We start from the raw sequence: 17,799 nt of genomic DNA, 5'->3' as shown, positions 1-17,799 counted from the left end.
GGGAAAGTGAGGCTTTTTTCTTTATCACACTCTCAGTGCCTAGCACAGTCCTGGATAGAGCACACAGTATATGATTATTGTATTAGTTAAATAGCATTTTCTAGAGAAGATGGATTTTAATTTTAAGTTTGTTTTTTTTTTTTTTTTTTTGGTGAGGCAATTGGGATCTCACAGCCAGTAAGTGTTAAGTGTCTGAGGCCTAACTTGAACTGAGGTCCTCCTGACTCTGGGGAGCCAGTGCTCTATCCACTGTGCCATTTAATAATCCCATGAAAAGATGATTTTATTTTCTTTTTCTTTTTTTTCTTTTTCTCTTTTTTTTATTATAATAACTTTTTATTGACAGAACTCATGCCAGGGTAATTTTTTACAACATTATTTCTTGCACTCGCTTCTGTTCCGATTTTTCCCCTTTCTCCTTCCACTCCCTCCCCCAGATGGCAAGCAGGAAAAGATGATTTTAAAAAGATTTTCTCTGAAAGTCTATTTTTTTTTGTTAGTGGCCAAAATGTGCCTTCTGGTTTGTCTAAACAGTTTCCCAAAATAGATCAAATCTGTGGGAGTTTTACTGATTGGACATTAAGGTCTGAAGAAAAGCAGGTGAGTTCAAGTTTAGACAGGAGATATATGGGGAAAGGCAAAAGGTTGAGACTGAGTTTAGAGCTAGGGGATTTCAAACTAATAGGGTGAATGAGAAGGCAAAATAACCTATTACAATCCAGCCCTTATCAAACCTGGCTGTGGAGTTTCTGACTGGTTAGCTCCATTAGGAAAGCCCAGTGTTCAACGACCAACGTTTCTGGTTGGATTCTCCTGTGCTGCTTATCCTGCCTCTTCCCTAGTGAGAATGACCATCATGAAATATCCTGTAACCTGGGGAAGGGTAAGATCCAAGCCACCGAAATCTAATAATCTGTAAGCTCTTCATTCTTGCAGATAGGACTTCAAGGTAGGTGAAAATGTCCTAAAACTAAAAGGAAGTCCTTCAGTGGAGTCCTAATAATATTTGAAAATTTGTATCTAATTTCATATAATTTGGGGGTTGTGAGTTGTATGGGTCGTGTGTATGGTGAATCATGCAAATCATAACACACTTGAAATTCAAATAAACGATAAATCTTCTCACCTCTGGGAACTGGATGGGCGAGAAGTTGGACCAAGAAAGTGGTCTTTTTGTAGTCAGTCCGGGCATTGGGGCAGAGATTACAATGTGAGAGGCTGAATTAAACTGAGAATCCTGGACTGGGGAGAGTTGATCGTGATGAAAGAATGAGGTCGGAGTACGCGTATATGTTCTGTGGTAATGAATGAAATGAGGGAAGTTTGAGGTGGAGTGAAACAATGGAAAGAGGTTAAGGGCTCGGTTTGAGACTTTGCTTAATTGAGGGTAGATGTATATTGGGGTGTGGGTTATTAGGAGCGCCTCAGAGAACGTCGGAGGAGGTGGGAAGGGGGCTGCCTGAAAAAGTGATGGGTGGGGGAAGAAAGTGAAGGAGCAACTGAGAGGTCAGGAGGTGGGCGTTTTGCTGGAGAGGGCGTGCAGAACTGGACTTTGCAGAGGAACCTGAGGGAGCCGGGGTCGGACAGAAGGGACCGTGGGGTAAGGAGCAGGGGCTCAGAGTGGGAAGCTGGGGCGGCGGCAAGGAGGGGACCTGGGGGCGCTGAGGAGGCGATATGTAGAGGAATCGGGGAGGAGGAAGGAAGGAGGCAGAGCCAGCAGTGAAAGCAAAGGCCCGTCAGCTCGAAGGAATACGGCGCCCAGGCCGGGGTGGGCCGGTTCCTAGGGAGCCGCGGCGGCGGCGACGTCTGGGGAAGGAGGGAGCCGGAGCAGGCAGAGAGGCTGGGAGACAGACGGGCTGACGGACAAGCGGCCGCCTCCCAGTCCTAGCCCGGCGCCGCCACCCCCGCCGCTGCCCAGATGGGCCCGCGGGCAGCGCCATGAAGCGGGCATGTGCCTGGACTGCGGCCCCAGCGAGCCGGGGCGGGAGCTGGGGCGGGAGCAGCGCGGGGGTAAGTGGGGAAGGGAGAGGAGAAGGAAGAGAGGGTGAGTCCCTGGGTCTGGGGGGGAAGAGGGGAGGAAAGAAGGGGTTCCCCTGCCAGTTGCCAGTCGCCTCCCTATGCACATCAACTGAACATCTTCAAGAACCATACACCTACCCCTGAGCCCCCTCTCTGTGCGTTCCCTCTTATGATCCCCTTCCCTTGAGATCCCCTCCACCGAAGCTCCTTCCTGTGTGCCCCCTTCCCCTGATCCTCCTCTTCGAGAACCCCCTCCTCTGAGTCCACTCTCTGTATGCTCCCTCTTCTGAGCCCCTCCTTTGGAGATTCCTTCACTGAATCTCTTCCCTGTGCGCCCCCTTCTCTAAACCGCCTCCTTTGAGCCCCTTCCCTGTGTTCTCTCTCTGTGCGCTCCTCCCGAATCTCCTTCCTTGAGGGTCCTCCACTGAATCTCCTCTCTGTGTCCCCTCCCGAGTCTTCTCCACGAGAAGCCCCTCTCTACGCTGAATACCCTCCCCGGGCGCCTCTCCCCGGAACGTCTTCCTCGAAAATCTCTTCCTTTAAGTCCCCTTTCTGTGAGTTCCTTCTCCCGAATCCCCTCCCTTGAGATCACTCTCCTGAATCTCCCTCCTCCCTGAACCTCGAGAATCCGGCTCCCTTGTGTCCCTTCTCTGTGCGCCCCTCTAGAACCCTCTTTCCCTGAACCCTCTCTCTGCGTTCTCCCCTTGATGAGCCTACTCCCTGACTTCTCCATCGAACCTCCTCAAGAACCCCTTCTCCTGAATCCCTCTCCTTATGTTCACTGTCCCCTGAATCTCCTCACGAACCCCATCCCTAAAACCCTTCCCTTGAATCTCCACCCTATGCACTCTGCCCTGAACCCTCTCCCCACGAGCCTCTCTCTCAGGCTCCCTCTTCCCACCCTTCTCTCCGAGAACCCCAATCCACTGACGATTCTCTTCTTGGCTTCTTATGTCTGCACCCTGCTTTGAGCCCCCTCCCATAAGCTCAGTTTCTCCATGCTCCTTCCCACCCCATAAGTCCTCTTCTCCGTTCTCTTATAGCGCCCCTCTCCTGAGCCCCCCCCTTCATCATTTTCTCCACCTACCATCTTCCCTAGTGCCCCCCTCAGTCCCTCACGGGTGCTGTTGCTATGCCCTCTGCCCCCGACCTTGGCCCAGGTAGTCACTATCATATTATTCCCTCTTTGCAGGGTTGGCATCCTAAAGGTCCTCTCCCCCACACATTTTGATGTTCCTCAGATCTTTACCCTCTTTATTGCCTTTTATGCCCCAAAGTGGCAGGAGTTTAACCTGACAGCTGCCTTCAGCCCGGTGCTATGACCACTGCAACCTTGCTTGATTTGGGCTTTGGGTACCCCCCCCACTATCCTTGGCAGCACTCCACTGCCTTTTACCTGCTGGGAGGAGTACAATAGACTCCACTATCTCTTTCTCCTGAGAATTTGTTGTGATATTGTGGAAAGAGGTAGGGGATTTGAGTTCAAATATTGCTTCTGCTTCTTGCTACCAATTTATTTAAGACAATTCATATAACCTCCTTGAGAGTCACTTTCCTCCTCTGTAAAATAAGGTTTGACTAGCAGATGGTTTCTGGGGCTCTTTCCCAGTCTAAATCTGTAAATCGTCCAAACTTGATTTTTTTTCTTTGGCCCCTTCCAGTCAGACCTCCTAGAAGCACTTGAGCTAATTTGTCAACTGCCTCCCCTCTTCCCTTTCTCCATTATAATTGTGTCTTCTTTTCTGGACTAAGGCTTTGAGGACTATGCCATCTCTCCCATCTTCCAACCTCCACCCTTTACTTGCTATTTTCTTTGACCCTGACACCCCAATTAATGCCCCACCCTAAAGGAGCAAGAACTAACCTGCCAGCTCTAGGTTTTCCTGCTCCCAGCTCTTTGCTTGCTGGTCATCCCTAGCAGCTCCTTCCCCTCTCCCCACAAAGTAAGTTTATATCTTTGTATTCCTTTTCTTTGTCCCTCATTTCCAATTATCATTGCTCCCAATGATTAATTTTTCCTCCTGGGCCCCCTCCTCCCAAAACATAGATCTAAAAGTGAAGGTATTTTCTGACCCAGATGCTCCCTTCCAATGTTTTACCCTCCTCCTCAAAGGAGCATCAATTAACTTGTCAATTCCCTTGTAAAATGATTCCCTCCCCCTTTCCTATTTACTTTTCAACCCCTGAGTTTTAGTGATTCTTATTGGGAAGGAATCCCAGAAGACATGTGGTGGATCCAGGTCCAGAGCCTAGGCAATTGAGGGATCAGAGACCCATTCCTTTTCTGGATATTTAGTATCTTCCCTCAGCCTTAAATAGGATGCTTTTAAATTACAGTTGCATAGGCTTTTTGGCAGTAAACTGGGTCATGACAGAAATATCAAATTTCTGTTTGAAATTGGGGGCCCTGAGGAATGATGACTTTTCCATATGTTAAAAGGTAATGGGTTCGTTTACAGACTTGTAGTTGATAGAATGTTAATCTGACAGTGAGATTTGAGGTGTTTAGATGACATACCCTGGTAGAAAAATTTCAATGAACCGGTTGAATTCCCTGGTGGAGTGGGCGGGAGAGTCAGGGCTCTTTGAGCTCAAACTGGGGTTTGTTGCAGTGATTAAGAAGAGCTAGGCTCCATCCAGAGATGATTTCTTCCAGGAATCATCAAGTCTGAGAATAAAGACCAATTTAGCTTCTCTTTCAGAAGAAATCCCAACCATGGCTAATAGCATCCTCAGCCTTTTCATATAATTTCTTTTTTCTTGCCTGAGAATGCAACATTACTGAGATCTCCTGGGATTAAAACAAAACAAAACAAAAAAAAAACTTCCTTACTGATTTGCAGGCAGTATGCATTGCTGACCCTATCTCCTTGCTCAGAGACTCCTAGTAAGAGCCGACCTTTCTCCTTCACCCCCGCCCTCCATTGGCAGAAGACCTGGCGTCAAATCAGTTTTTCCTTTTGTAGTAGCTGGTCCCAGCCTTTCTAGCCCCAGAAAACTGGATTGGATATGACTTCACTAAAACAAACCCCAGGCTGAGGTGCGGCTGGGAGCAGGACCAGGCCAGGACTCTGCTTAGGCAGAGGCTTGCCAGGTAGAGGGAACCAAAGGCAGCTTTGAACCTATGATTACTTGGACTGAGTAGTATTTGAGTCACAAGTTTGCCAATTTTAGTGCAGGATGGAATTTATGGCCTGCTAGGAACCCTAGATGCTCTACATAGGGCAGGTATACATCTAGGTAATAAAACCAGGTGCACTTAGCTAGAGAGATGGGGGCAGCAGGCAGAAAGGGACTAAAAAGATTTGAGGTCCAGGCTCTACTTAATAAAATAGCACTTTTATATTTATATATTATATAGCAGTTTTGCAAAACGCTTTGCTTTGAGATATGCATTCTCTTTGAGATACATATTATGTCATTTGATCCTTACAACAATTCGAGGAGGTAGGTGCCATCATTATTCCTATTTTGCAGATGGGGAAAATGAAGCGGACAGGTTAAAAGACTTGCCCAGGTTCATAGAACTAGTATCTGAGGCAGCATCTGAACTCAGGCCTTCACTGACTCCAAGTGTAATACACTATCTTCTAAAACATCCCATAGCCTGACCAGAGTCTCAATATGTGAAGAGAGCAGGCTAAGAAAGGAGAGGATTAGAATCAAGCAGCTATTGGGAGGAGGAAGGTTTGCATTTCTGCCTTGTGTAGGCTGGTACCTTGGGTGAGTTGGGTTGACTCCTCTACTTAACTCATTCTCCAGCTCCTTTCCAGGTTCTACTTTCCCACTGATTTGCAATCCCATGGGCATTTGATCTTTGCCACATTTTTTAAGTTTCCTGTTCTTTTAGGGTTGTGTCTTCTCAGTGGAGACAGTTGGTTGCCGAGACTTAGCTGCAGACCGATAAAAATCACACTCCCAGAGAAGACCAGACGAGTAGATAACTGGATAGGTGACTTACTTTCCTGATGCTGGAGAAAATCTGCGATAAGATCTCTGGTCTGGAGTGGAGACCTGCTGGGGAGAGCTTGGTGGTGCTTTCCTTAAAGTCCCGATAAGATCAGATCCGTCCTGCCATGGGGGTGAGGAGGCCTGAGGCTCGGCTTGCTTTGTTATTGGCTGCAGACGTGCTGGGTTCCTGAGCCAGTGGCGGTCGCTCAGCAAAGCTTCAGAGTTTCCAGGCAGAATCTAGGTGCAGAGGAAGGGGGAGGGAGATAGGTGTGGGGGGGAGCGCTTCACTGGAGCTGAGCTTTAAGTCTGAGAGGTATCCTCCCACCCTCGACAGCTAAAGAGACTTGTTAGCGGGTGAGTTCTCCTGACTCCATGCTCTTCCTTGGGAAGAGGGAATCTTTTGGAGAGTGAGAATTTCATCCCCGTAACCCTTTGGCACATCAGAGGGAGGGAAAGGGGAGGGGGCAGTTGTAAACCAATGCAGCAGGCATCCGCATTTTTTTTTTTTTTTTTTTTTTTTTTTTTTTTTTTTTGCTGCTGTTGCTGGGGCTTCCTACTTTGATTTTCTAGCGGGTCTCACCAAAGATCATGGGCTCTTCACTCCAGAGCTGGGTCCCTCTTTGGCTTTGGATAAATAATCGAGCTGATTTGACCTTTAGTTACTTTCTGTGTGACATGGTGGTTCTGTGCAGATAAATGCAGAAATCACAACTACTTATTTTAGATGGTGACTAAAGGTGTTTTAAGACTTCAGGATGCTATCAGAAAATAAAAATGATGTATGAATAATTTGGTAATATCAGATATCTTTTCTCCAAAGTGTTTAAAGCATTTTGTAGCTGTGATCTATGCAATTTGGAGGGCAGTGTGGTTCATTGGAAAGAACTCTAGATCTAGAATAATTCAAATCCTGGACTTGCCACTTTTTATTTGGGTAAAGACTTTGAGTCTCCATTTCCTTATCTTAAAAACGAGAGGGTTGAACTAGATGACCCTTTCCAGCTCTAAATCTATGATCCTGTGATAGTTGTACATCTATGAAAAAGGAAGGGGATTTGATAACTATTTATTATATCCAATAGATAATGGGGAAACCATGCTTTAAGAAAAGTAATTTCCCAAGTTCACCCAAGACATTCAGTGCTGGTTTTCCTCGACTTTAGATTTCTGGCACTTGATGGAAACTTCAGCTTTTTTGCTTATTCTTTACATCTTGACCCTTTTCTTTTCCTTTTTAAATGCACATTTCAGGACTTCTCTTCCTTTTTTTCATTTTGAGGCTTTTCCTAAGGGGTTTCCTTCTCACCATCCCTCTCTGTTTTCTACTGTTATGGGGATTTTATTTTTTGTCTTTCATTCTTTTGTTCAGTGATAATTACTGGCTCCTTTATCTCCCTTTTCTCCCCCTTCTGTTCTAAGTTTCCATCTTTTTCCGTGCTTACTTTCCTTTCCTTTTCAGTTTTCTGGGTTCCAGATTCTCTAATTCTCTTTGAACCTGGATGGGGCTGGGCCAAGAATGATGTTGTACCCCAGGATAAAACTGCTATTGTGTGATCGCTTATTATTGAAGGATTTCTCTTGGAGTCAGAGCCGTGCTCACTGGTTTATTATTGTAGGACTGCTTATAAGGGCTGGGTTGTGAATTGGGATGGTATAGGATTGCTCCTGAGTGTGTCCTGCTGTTACTTGGGTTTTCTGTGGAAAGATTATTGATACATTTGTTGGAGATGAGGAATAGAAAGAAGGAGAATGGTTGCATTAGGTTGGTAGAAGGGATTATAGTAGTCTTACAAACACCTAAGAGGGCAAATTGGAGTCTGGATAGATCTTTAAAAGAAAAAAAAAAAAAAAAACATTCAGAATAACCATGCAGCCAATCCCCCTTTTTAAAAGAGGAATCGATCTGTTTTTAGGTTCTGAACAGAATGTTGTATGTTTGAGAATATCTTATCTTGCTCTGCTCCCAAAGAGGTGGTTTATAATAGATAAGTTTCAGAACTTCCATCCTTTTTGTCAGGTGGACAGGTTCCTCGTTCACGTCTGGATCCACCTTGACAAGAGATTTCCTAAGTATTCCTGTAAGAATCAGAATATGGAAATGGTAGGGGGAAACTTCAGAGAAAGTATCAGGTCTAATGAAACTGACCCTGGGACAGCCCTGAGGGTCAGAGCAAAGGAGGATCTCAGGAGAAAGTGGCTCCCAGCAGTGCATCTGGGACGCCCAAGCAGGGGAGGGCAGGTGAAGGCTCCGGGGGCTCAGGACTGAGTGGAAGGTGAAGGGGAGAGCGGCGCTTTCACTGGCTCTGCTCCCATTGTTTCAGTGTGCCCAATGGGGCCTCACCATCTGTTCCTTGTTAGAGACTTGACAGACAGGGCTCCAAGAGATTAATTAATGCCAAGCTGCTGGCAGGTCTGACTCGGGGCCAGGCCTCAGGGACACCATTCCTGGTAGCAGCAACTCTTCGATGACCCTCTAAGTGCCATTCCCTTCCCACTGAGTGGTCCCTGAGGTATACGGGACCTTGCTTTTGGTACCTTCCTATTCTCCAGTGGGTGCCTGTAGCTAGAACCGATACCAGGCAGTATCTAAGGAGACGGCACTTCTGCTCTCAAGGTTTCAGAACTAGAACCTGGGACATTCTGCCCCAAGTAAAAGGGTTTCACCCCCATACTTGTGCTGACTCACTGTGTGACCTTGGGCAGGTTGCTTAATTCTTTCATGTATAAAATGTGGGGATCCTGAGATACTTTAATGAACTGTGGTTCTAAGACTGTGGACTGTGGCCTTGTTCCCTAGATCTGATAATGCCCCCTTCAAGTCCCCAAATTCCAGCCTGATCTCTTCAATAGGACCTGGAGCAGGGAATGGGTTGTTTGCCTCCAGGAAAATTAGAACAGAATCTTTCTGCTTAGAGAGTAAGAAGTGGATCCCCATTCAGAAGCCCAGGGTATTATATTAGGATAGAAAGACAATTGTATAAACCTAGTTAAGTATTTAATACTTACTGTGGCCAGTAATGAGGCCTTGAATTGGGAATTTGTATGGGTGGGAGTAGTATAAGAGCCCTAATAATTTGTTCCCAAGTCTGGGATCTTGTTTCTGTGACCTTTTCAGTTCTCGGGGTGCTTGTATTCTGGAAGGGGATAAATGACTTTCCCTCGGGTAATCATTTTCAGGTAGGTAGGTAGCACATAGTGCATCATTGAATGCTGAACCTAGGGTCAGGAAGACCTGAATTCAAATTCTCCCTTAGACACTTACTAGCTGTGTGACCCAGGATGTCACAACCTCACTCTGCCTTAGTTCTCTCATTTGTAAAATGAGAATAACAGCATTTACTTTTCAAGATTGTTTTGAGGATCAATTGAGATTACATTTGTAATGCACTTTGCAAACATTAAAGTGCTATATACATGCTATTACTAGTATTATTGTTATTAGTCACTCCTACTCCCTAGACTGACCCATTTAGTTGGACTTTGCTCTTACTTTGGTACTTCCTTTGCTTCTTTCCCTCAACAGGTATATGGAAGGAGCTCTTGGCAGATGTCCAGGGCTTGAATTGAATAAGAGTAAGGGTGTGGCTTGGGATGGAGCATAGGCTGACACTATGCTATCCCCATTTTTGAATGTTAGAAGGGAGTGGGTATGTTGAGGGGGAGGAATTTTCATTCCAAATGGGTGAGGAAGAGACAGAAAGATATCTTTGGGGGCAGATGGTACAAATGATATTTTACCTCAAAGCAGCAGGAATATGTTCTAGGTGTCAGTCCCCCTAATTCTTTGGAGAGTGTGGATTAGGAAACATCAAAATCACACTTGCATTTTTGTTCTTTGCCCCCGGGAAGGCTCTTCCTTTGTAGATTCAACATCTAGGCCTACGCTTGAAAATTATATGTAGTGTCTGAGTCTGCAAGAGAATTCTGGGCAAGGGGCTCATGTTCTAGGCATGGCTAGCTGACCTAGATCTGTCCCAGGGACACTGAGCTGGAAGGCCCCAGGACAAAACATCCTCCAGAGAGACAGCTTCTGGAGTTTTAGGCAGAGGGATTGAGGAGTTGCACCATAAAGACACCCTGACTGCTCTGCTGGCTAACATTTTTTGCAAGGCTAATGGTTAACCAACTCTTACTCAGACAGAGCCCCTCCTTTGGAGTGTTTCTGTCTTTCTGGCTCTCTGTGTGCTTTCCGGAGGTCCTTAACTGGAAGCTCGAGAAAGTACCCTTCAACCCCCTTCAAAGGAAGGGGTTAAACATCAGCTGAGGAAACTGGGCTGTTCCATTTTCTTCTCTAGTGTCTACCTCGGTTTTCCTGAATGGTTCAGTCATCATCATGGGAACAGGGGTGGGGAGAAAAGAAGAGAGGGGAAGGGCTTGTGGGGAGGAGTGTGAGAAGAAGGGAAAAAGAGAGAGGAAAGGGGAAAGATGTCATTCTCTTTAATCCACCCGTATTTTTTATTTTCCAGCCAGAGCAAAGAAAGCTCAGAGAAAAGGACTTGCTAGAACAATGCTAAGGCTGGCGAGGTGAGGAGGAGCTGGTGGGAAGCCTGAGGGAGCGGCTAAGAACAGGTGATTGGAGGAGCTGATCCCGAAAAGATAGGCAGGCTGCGGGAAGAAGAGTCTGCCCCTGGTATCCCACGGACTTGGCGAAGCCCATCCAAGCCTGGAGGGGAGGCACTTCCAATCCAGGCCTTGGGAGGGGCTGAGGGAGTACCGGCACCATGGCGACCAATTTTAATGACATTGTCAAGCAAGGCTACGTGAAGATGAAAAGCAGGAAACTCGGGGTGAGTGAGCATGGGGCTGACATGACCATGGGGAGGAGCTTGTCTTTTAAAGACACTCAAGAAATCTAGGAATATGGAAATAGGCTGCATTCGTTGCCTTTTGGTTAGGGCTGGTTTAGGATTTTGCTCCTGGATCTTTCTCCTGTAGTCCTTCCTGGAAGCTCTGTAGTCAGCCCCGACCTGGAGCTCAAATCTGGAGTTATTTCTTAGTGGGTGGGTGGGAAGACTGGAACGGGGGCCTGTTCTGCCCCACTATTGTTAAAGTTGTCCCTGAGGCATTTGCCCTGGAAATCCAGGGCTACAACAGAGCTATAAAACAGCCATCTAGAGGTATCTGGCAGAAATTGGTCTGGCCCTGGGGACTCTTTCTTTCTTTTAAGTACATTATCTCCCACAAATCAGATTGCTGGTGTGTATATGTGTATTTTTAAAGCTAGAGAAGGGAGATGGGGGAGGTGTGGAAAAGCAGATGCTTTTACTTATTGATTTGATTTAAATGTAAATGAGAATTCCTTGAAATGAACTGTATCCTGTCTCCTTCCCTCCTATCTCTAGTTTAAATAGTCCTCCTTTCTATTCCTTCATCACCCTGAGTTCAGCAAGTCCTAGATAAGTTCAGACTGACTAACACTCCTTAAGCTTGAGTGGATAAAAGATCATAGATTGACTTAATTATCCAGCTCTCTTAGCTTATATCTCCTCTGTATACCATATTTCAAGGGAAGCTTTGTGCCCCAGAATAAAAGCAGTAGTGCTTCCAAATGCTCCAGTGGGGTTCAAGCCCTAGTGTTTATTTTCTAGGTAACTGTCCTCTTCCACTTTCCTTGTATTATATGGGCAGATATAGTATAGTGTGGTATAGTGTGGTATAGTAATGCTCTGGTAGATCAAGGTATCTTTCTCCCTGTTCTAAGTAGATATTCCAAGCATTCTTTATCAGGTGAAGGACTGGCTTTTTTATAGTCTTGTAGCATCTTGACAGCTTCTAGATTTCTTGAGGGCAGTATGCTAGAATGCAAAGGATGGTCCCAAAAGGGCCCTCTTGGTTACTAGCCAATAGACGGCTATATTTTGTGATTGTGGGAAGCCAGGATCTAGTTAGGATTTGATTTAAAGTGTAATAGGTACATTTTAGAATAAAATGAATATATAGAACAGCTTGGACCCTCAAATGGGACTAGGCTAGTACTGCCCACCTCCAGGCCCTCATTCACGTCCCCTGGGGAAAAACATTTAACTCATTGACCTCCAATCTATCTAACTGCCTCTTCTCTCAAAGGGATTGAAGTCAAGAGCAATGAAGCAGACCAAGGTCATCCTACAGGCAGAGTTGGGACCCCAGATTTTAACATTCCCTTTCTGAACAAGACCTTAAATAAACCAGATTTTTTAAGAACCTGGTGCCTCTGGGTTCTTAGGCTCACAAGTGAGTCTTTCCAAACATATTACCTAACCTATATCCCCCCAACTTCAACCTCCAATGCTAGATACTAAGTGTCAACCAAATCATTTTTTTTTCATGAGCATCAGTTTCTGTACATTGGCAACCTAGGGTAACTGATTCCAAGGCTGAACATGCTGTGGCCTCAGAGGCAGAACTAAAGTTAATTTCCTCCCAAAAGCAAACAAGATCTCTGAGTTTTAGATACTGGATTCCTGAAGAGGGGGAAGGTAATGAGGAAGAATCTTGAGCACTTGATTTAAGTGCTTTGTTGAATTATATGATAAGTAAACCTGCTTAGAACATAGAATAATGGTGCTCCCTTCAATCACTAGGTAGATAGGAGGCTAATAAAGGAAGAACCTAGAAGCTAAGCAAGTTGAGGATATAATGAATGAGAGAATATTAGGGCTGGACAGGAATCCCTTCATTTTACAGATAAAGGAATTGAGAGCTAGAATCAGATTTATTGTAATTGAAGTCTTCTAACTTCCAAACTGATGCTCTTTTCTACTATGATAGACTGCCCATCTGGGTCGCCAGTGCCAGCTCTGGCCTTCAGCATTCCACTTGGAGAATAGACTAAAACAAGTAGCTCAGGAAATAGACTTCTGTCCTGGTGGTTCCCAAGATAGCAGATCAAAAGGAGAGGTGTGGGCTTCTAGCCACCCCCCATGGTCTGGGAGAGCTTATCTCTTCTAGTATTCATTTAGCTGAGCATAGGCTCCCCAAAATGCCCCAACCAAGATCAAGCCCTGGCTGGCGAGTGGCCCTGTGTAGATGATATGCAAACTCCCTGCATACATGGCCACTGTGGTGTGAGTCATAGATTATATGAAGTCCCTGTCAGTTTCCCTACACCTTTACTTTTGGTTTACCCCTGGGTTAGGTAGGAAGCATAGCACTTAACTTTATACTACCCCTAAAGGAAGAATTGGTGCTATAGGATTTTCTAAGTGACTAAAGCTCCAGGTAAAAGGGGGACTCTCATATCCTCATCTCTAAGGAGAATAGGACTAGTGAAGGACAGGGAGCAATCACATGGTAAGGGAATTAAGATTTAGGAATTTTATTTCTAGGACTCCCACTGATCCAGCCATGTGTTTTTGGACAAGTTATTTTCTCTGTGTCCCTCAAATTGTCTTATCACCAAGTAGGAACCCTGTTTCTTCTCCCTGGTACTCTGAACTACTAGAAAGGATAGTTTCAAATCTAGAGGATTAGGACTTAAGAGTAAGGTGCAACACAGAAGTTGACTTGATAGAATATTAAGATACTGAACTGGAATCCAAGAAATCTAGAAAAATACTTGGTCTGAGCCTCAGTTTCCTCATTTCCATAATGGGGCCATAAATCTTTGTTCAGTCTATTTCAAAGGGCTGTTGAGAGGCTTAAATGAGATACATGTGAAAGCCATTTAAAGTGTAAAGCACTGCACAGATGTGTCATCAAGTATTAAAATTTGCAGGCATTATATTAGGCAGAGGATGCAAAAGTTAGGTCTGAATTCCATCTGTCAAGTTTATTTCAGAACTCAACAGACAAAGCCAAAATAATCATAGACATATCAATTTTTAAGAAATCTTTTAGATGACAGCAATTGTTTAGAATTCCATTGCGTTACTACTCCCAATTTAAAGTATTAGGATAATAGTATTGCTGAATTTTGCCAAGATTGAGTTTGGGGCAGAAAACCATAGTTGCAAAACACTTAACCTATGCTAGATTTAGTTGGTATGTTGGTTTTACTGTTTGTTTTATCATTTTAAATTTTTTGTTATGAGATTGCTTTCTGGCAGTTTTTTCTTAGGAGTTGGGAGTGGGAGAGGAAGGATATATTGGGAAACTAAGGCAATATAAAAACAGGAGGCATCAATAAAAAACTGGACCCAAGACCACAGGTCCATGTTTTGAGGATACATCCTTTGTGATGAGGCTCTTTAGAATGTTTCGTGTATCCTTTCCTCTCACTTTGGTCTTGCCTTTTGAACTCAGTAGGAGATGCACTTGTTACTCGTTTTTTTACATCGGGGACAAGGAAACCCATTTGTGTTTTGTGCCGAGTTTTTAGTGCTTAGCTGAAGAACCAGTCCATGTTTCCTCCTTACTCGCTCAGGTTTTCTCTTAAGCTATTGAGTTCCATCAAGTGCTGCCCTCTATAGTTGGTTCATAAAATAGCCAGGTCACTTTACCCCCAGAGTAGGGGACTGAGCTGAGCCTGAATCATCTACCTGACAGATCTATCGAAGGTGCTGGCTGGTTTTCCGAAAGTCTTCTAGCAAAGGGCCTCAGAGGCTGGAAAAGTATCCTGACGAGAAGTCTGTGTGTCTTCGAGGTTGCCCCAAGGTGAGTCACCTCCCTTACCTCATGGCTAATAAGGCTGACCCTTAATCTTAACACTCTTCCTCCCAAAGTTACTTTTTGACTGGAACCCGGGGCATTCTGGCCACCTTTTTGCCTGGGGCTGAGAATCCTATGGTTTCCATACAGGTGACTGAGATCAGCAACGTGAAATGTGTCACTAGGCTCCCTAAGGAAACAAAGCGACAGGCCGTGGCCATTATCTTTACTGATGACTCAGCTCGAACCTTTACCTGTGACTCTGGTGAGTGCCTGAAATGGCAGACTTCAGCTAGGGACATGAAGCCAGGGGAAGACTTGGAGCCAGACACGGTTAGCTTTAGCTGGGCTTAGAGTTGAGGATCTTGGGTCTTCCTCAAAATAATGGAATCCTAAAGAGGATGTAGCTGTTTGCTTTTGACTGTAAGGATTAGATTCCTGGTGGGAAGAGCCAGGTGACCACCTTTAAAACTTGGGGCTTACTCTGCTAGTAGGTGGGTAGAGTGGCACTCTTATTTTGTAGTAACTGAAATAAGAAGTCCTCTCTCTTCCTCTAATGGGAAGCTGGACAGAAGAGGAAAAACCACTTGGTCACATGGTGGTAAGGAAAAGCAGGTGCCCTGAGAGAGCTCTGAATGCCTTCTCTTGCTGAATTCTTGGGTGGCAGGTTCCAGTGCACAGGGATAGGAAGTACAGATGGATATGCTTGATAAGGGATCAAACCTGTGTTTTCAGAGCTGGAAGCTGAGGAGTGGTATAAGACACTGTCTGTGGAATGCTTAGGGGCCCGTCTCAATGACATCAGTCTGGGAGAGCCAGACCTCCTGGCTCCAGGAGTACAATGTGAACAGACAGGTAAGAGATGGGACCTGGGACACATAGGTTTGAAGTTTAAAGAAAGTGTCTCAGAGAGGCGACTTTTCCATACAACTATAATGTTTTCTCTTTCCATTCCTCTTCACTAGATCGATTTAATGTCTTCCTGTTGCCCTGCCCCAATCTGGACGTCTATGGTGAATGCAAACTACAGATCACCCATGAGAATATCTACCTCTGGGACATGCACAATCCCCGTGTAAAGCTCATCTCATGGCCACTTTGCTCTCTGCGCCGCTATGGCCGGGATGCCACACGCTTCACATTTGAGGCTGGCAGGTAGGGTGTCAAATCTTCCAACCCCACCTAGGAAAACGGAGAGACCATTCTTTTATCCTCCATCTACTTACATCTCTGACCAGCATCCTGCCAAATGCACTTTGGGTCCAGAGCCAAGGAGTAACCTCAAGAGGCTGGGCTCTGCTGTATTTTTCAGAGGGCCTGTGGATTAAGGATTTATGATATGAAAAGGGGGTGGGGTGGGGCCGGCAGCATTAATTTGGTTGTGAATAAGCAGAAATCAATCCTGTGCCATAGGTGATGCATGTTAGCATGGCATACATTATGTCTGTGTATACTTCTGGTCCCCACCACCCTTCCCATAGCTCTAGTGCTGTCCAACAGGATGTGTGATGCAGGTGAAGGGCTCTACACATTCCAGACACAGGAGGGGGAGCAGATCTACCAGCGAGTCCATAGTGCCACCCTGGCAATCGCTGAGCAGCACAAACGGGTCCTCCTGGAGATGGAGAAGAATGTGAGGGTAAGGCCCAGGGCGGGGGGGGGAGGGGGGGGAGAGGAGGGAGGGGGGCAGGCTGGTGAAGCAGAAGGGGACCGAGTTGACAGGCCAGGGAGGTCAGCACACTCTGAGATCCCTGTGAGACAACTTTCTGTACCACTGGAGCATACACTCCTGCACTCGTGTAAGAGGAAATGCATTAAGCTTGGAGTCAGACTGGGGTCTGGTGATTCCTTCCACCACTGATTAATATGATCTTGGACAAGTCCTAACCTTTCTAGGCCTTAATTTGCTCACCTGGAAAATGAAGGGACTGAATAATCCCCTAAGGTCACTTCTCTGACAAAGCGATGCTACATCAAGCCTTGTCCTAGCTGGATCCTGTGCAGATGCCAGGCCAGATCCCTAGGCCCTCTCTGTCATGTCTCATCCTCTTAGCCTCCACCATGTTGGGTTAATGGCCTTCCTTTTCTGTCCCAGCTGCTAAACAAAGGTACTGAGCACTACTCCTACCCATGCACACCGACCACCATGCTGCCCCGGAGTGCCTACTGGCATCACATCACTGGGTCCCAGAACATCGCCGAGACTTCCAGCTATACTGGTAAATGACTTCCCCTGCCTTGCCTTTCTGAAGGATTCACTTGACAGGTCATTTTTGGTTATCCCCATGCTGACCCCACAAGGGTTACCTTAGCCCTCCTTTTCTGTCCACAGGGGAAGCATATGGGGCTGCTCAGGCAAGTTCCGAGAATGACCTTCTCAACAGATTTATCCTGCTGAAGCCAAAGGCTGGGACAGGAGAGAGCAAGGAGGCCAAAACTGCTTCCCAGTGATGCTGAAATGGCTCGTCATCCCGAGGGAGGGATTGGCAACGCACTGAAGGCTCCTTCCTTCCTGGCCCCTCTCCTCTCACACTTCTCCCTGCAGGGGCAGATGGCCCAGGACCCTGCCCTATAGAAGGAGCCTGGAGAAAGCGAGTGGGATAGATGCCCTTTCCTCAGCTGAGGGACGGGCAAGGCCCAAGGAGAGGGCCCATTCACTTCACCAGAGCATGCATGAGGGGCTAGAGCAACCAAGAGACTGTATATGGTTATGATTTTAATATATATTGTTATATAATTCTATATTAATGGGATTTCCCCCTTTATCTTTGCCCTCCCCACCCACAAATGCAACTTTAACATCTGGTGACCAGTGGTTGGTGTCTTTGGAGCAGCTGCTCTCCTGTTGTCTGTGGAAAAGCCCCTCAGATCCTAGAACCTGGAAGGACTCTGGTAGGGGGATTTGAATTCAAGCAAAAGCAGGCATCTAGGAGTTTGGCTGTCCCTGAGCAGGCCCAGGCAGAGGCCAGGAAGCAGCTGCTAGCCCTAGAACTCCCATCCAGGGTCCTAGTAGGATGGCACAGGAAGATGAATCTGAGTTGTGCCAGCAGCAAGTTTTATACTGTGACACATCTGGTGACATCTTTCTAAACTGCAATTTCTGCACAAACCCCTTCCTGCCTATTGGGGCTGGAGGGGTCATTGATCATTATCTTACCCCTTGAAAAGGAGGCTGTGGGAAAGGAGGAGGGCTAGGACCCTGATTGGGTCTGACCCAGTATACTGCCCCAAAATCAAGTTGAGAAAGGTGGCTTCATATCC

The 17,799-nt window shown here is 46.0% G+C and overlaps 1 protein-coding gene across 4 annotated transcripts; it reads left to right on the top strand.

Moving 5' to 3' along the window:
* The first annotated feature begins 787 nt into the window (after positions 1-787).
* Positions 788-17,656, top strand: DOK4 (docking protein 4). 4 transcript variants are annotated; one of them, XM_031954568.1, is made up of 9 exons: positions 788-949; positions 10,437-10,757; positions 14,437-14,544; positions 14,689-14,803; positions 15,274-15,393; positions 15,504-15,693; positions 16,039-16,177; positions 16,634-16,757; positions 16,871-17,656. In XM_031954568.1, exons 2-9 carry the CDS (start codon positions 10,692-10,694, stop codon positions 16,987-16,989), a joined length of 981 nt encoding a protein of 326 aa, XP_031810428.1. In that variant the 5' UTR covers positions 788-949; positions 10,437-10,691; the 3' UTR covers positions 16,990-17,656. The 4 variants fall into 4 exon arrangements, with proteins under 4 accessions (XP_031810428.1, XP_031810427.1, XP_003757329.1 ...); XM_031954567.1 differs by lacking the exon at positions 788-949 and adding an exon at positions 1,486-1,600; XM_003757281.4 differs by lacking the exon at positions 788-949 and adding an exon at positions 1,709-2,010.
* The last annotated feature ends 143 nt before the right edge of the window (positions 17,657-17,799 follow it).

Source organism: Sarcophilus harrisii, chromosome 2, assembly GCF_902635505.1.
Source record: "Sarcophilus harrisii chromosome 2, mSarHar1.11, whole genome shotgun sequence".
Classification (NCBI taxonomy): domain Eukaryota; kingdom Metazoa; phylum Chordata; class Mammalia; order Dasyuromorphia; family Dasyuridae; genus Sarcophilus; species Sarcophilus harrisii.
Note: the sequence above shows the minus strand (reverse complement) of the source record. Positions and strands in the feature narration are given on the sequence as shown.

What these genes read in the sequence shown, in the direction of transcription:
- DOK4 (XM_031954568.1), top strand. Translation starts at nt 10,692, where the DNA reads ATGGCGACCAATTTTAATGACATTGTCAAGCAAGGCTACGTGAAGATG. An exon ending in TGAAAAGCAGGAAACTCGGG is followed by an intron (nt 10,758 to 14,436) that starts GTGAGTGAGCAT and finishes TCTACCTGACAG; the next exon opens with ATCTATCGAAGGTGCTGGCT. An exon ending in AGATGGAGAAGAATGTGAGG is followed by an intron (nt 16,178 to 16,633) that starts GTAAGGCCCAGG and finishes TTTCTGTCCCAG; the next exon opens with CTGCTAAACAAAGGTACTGA.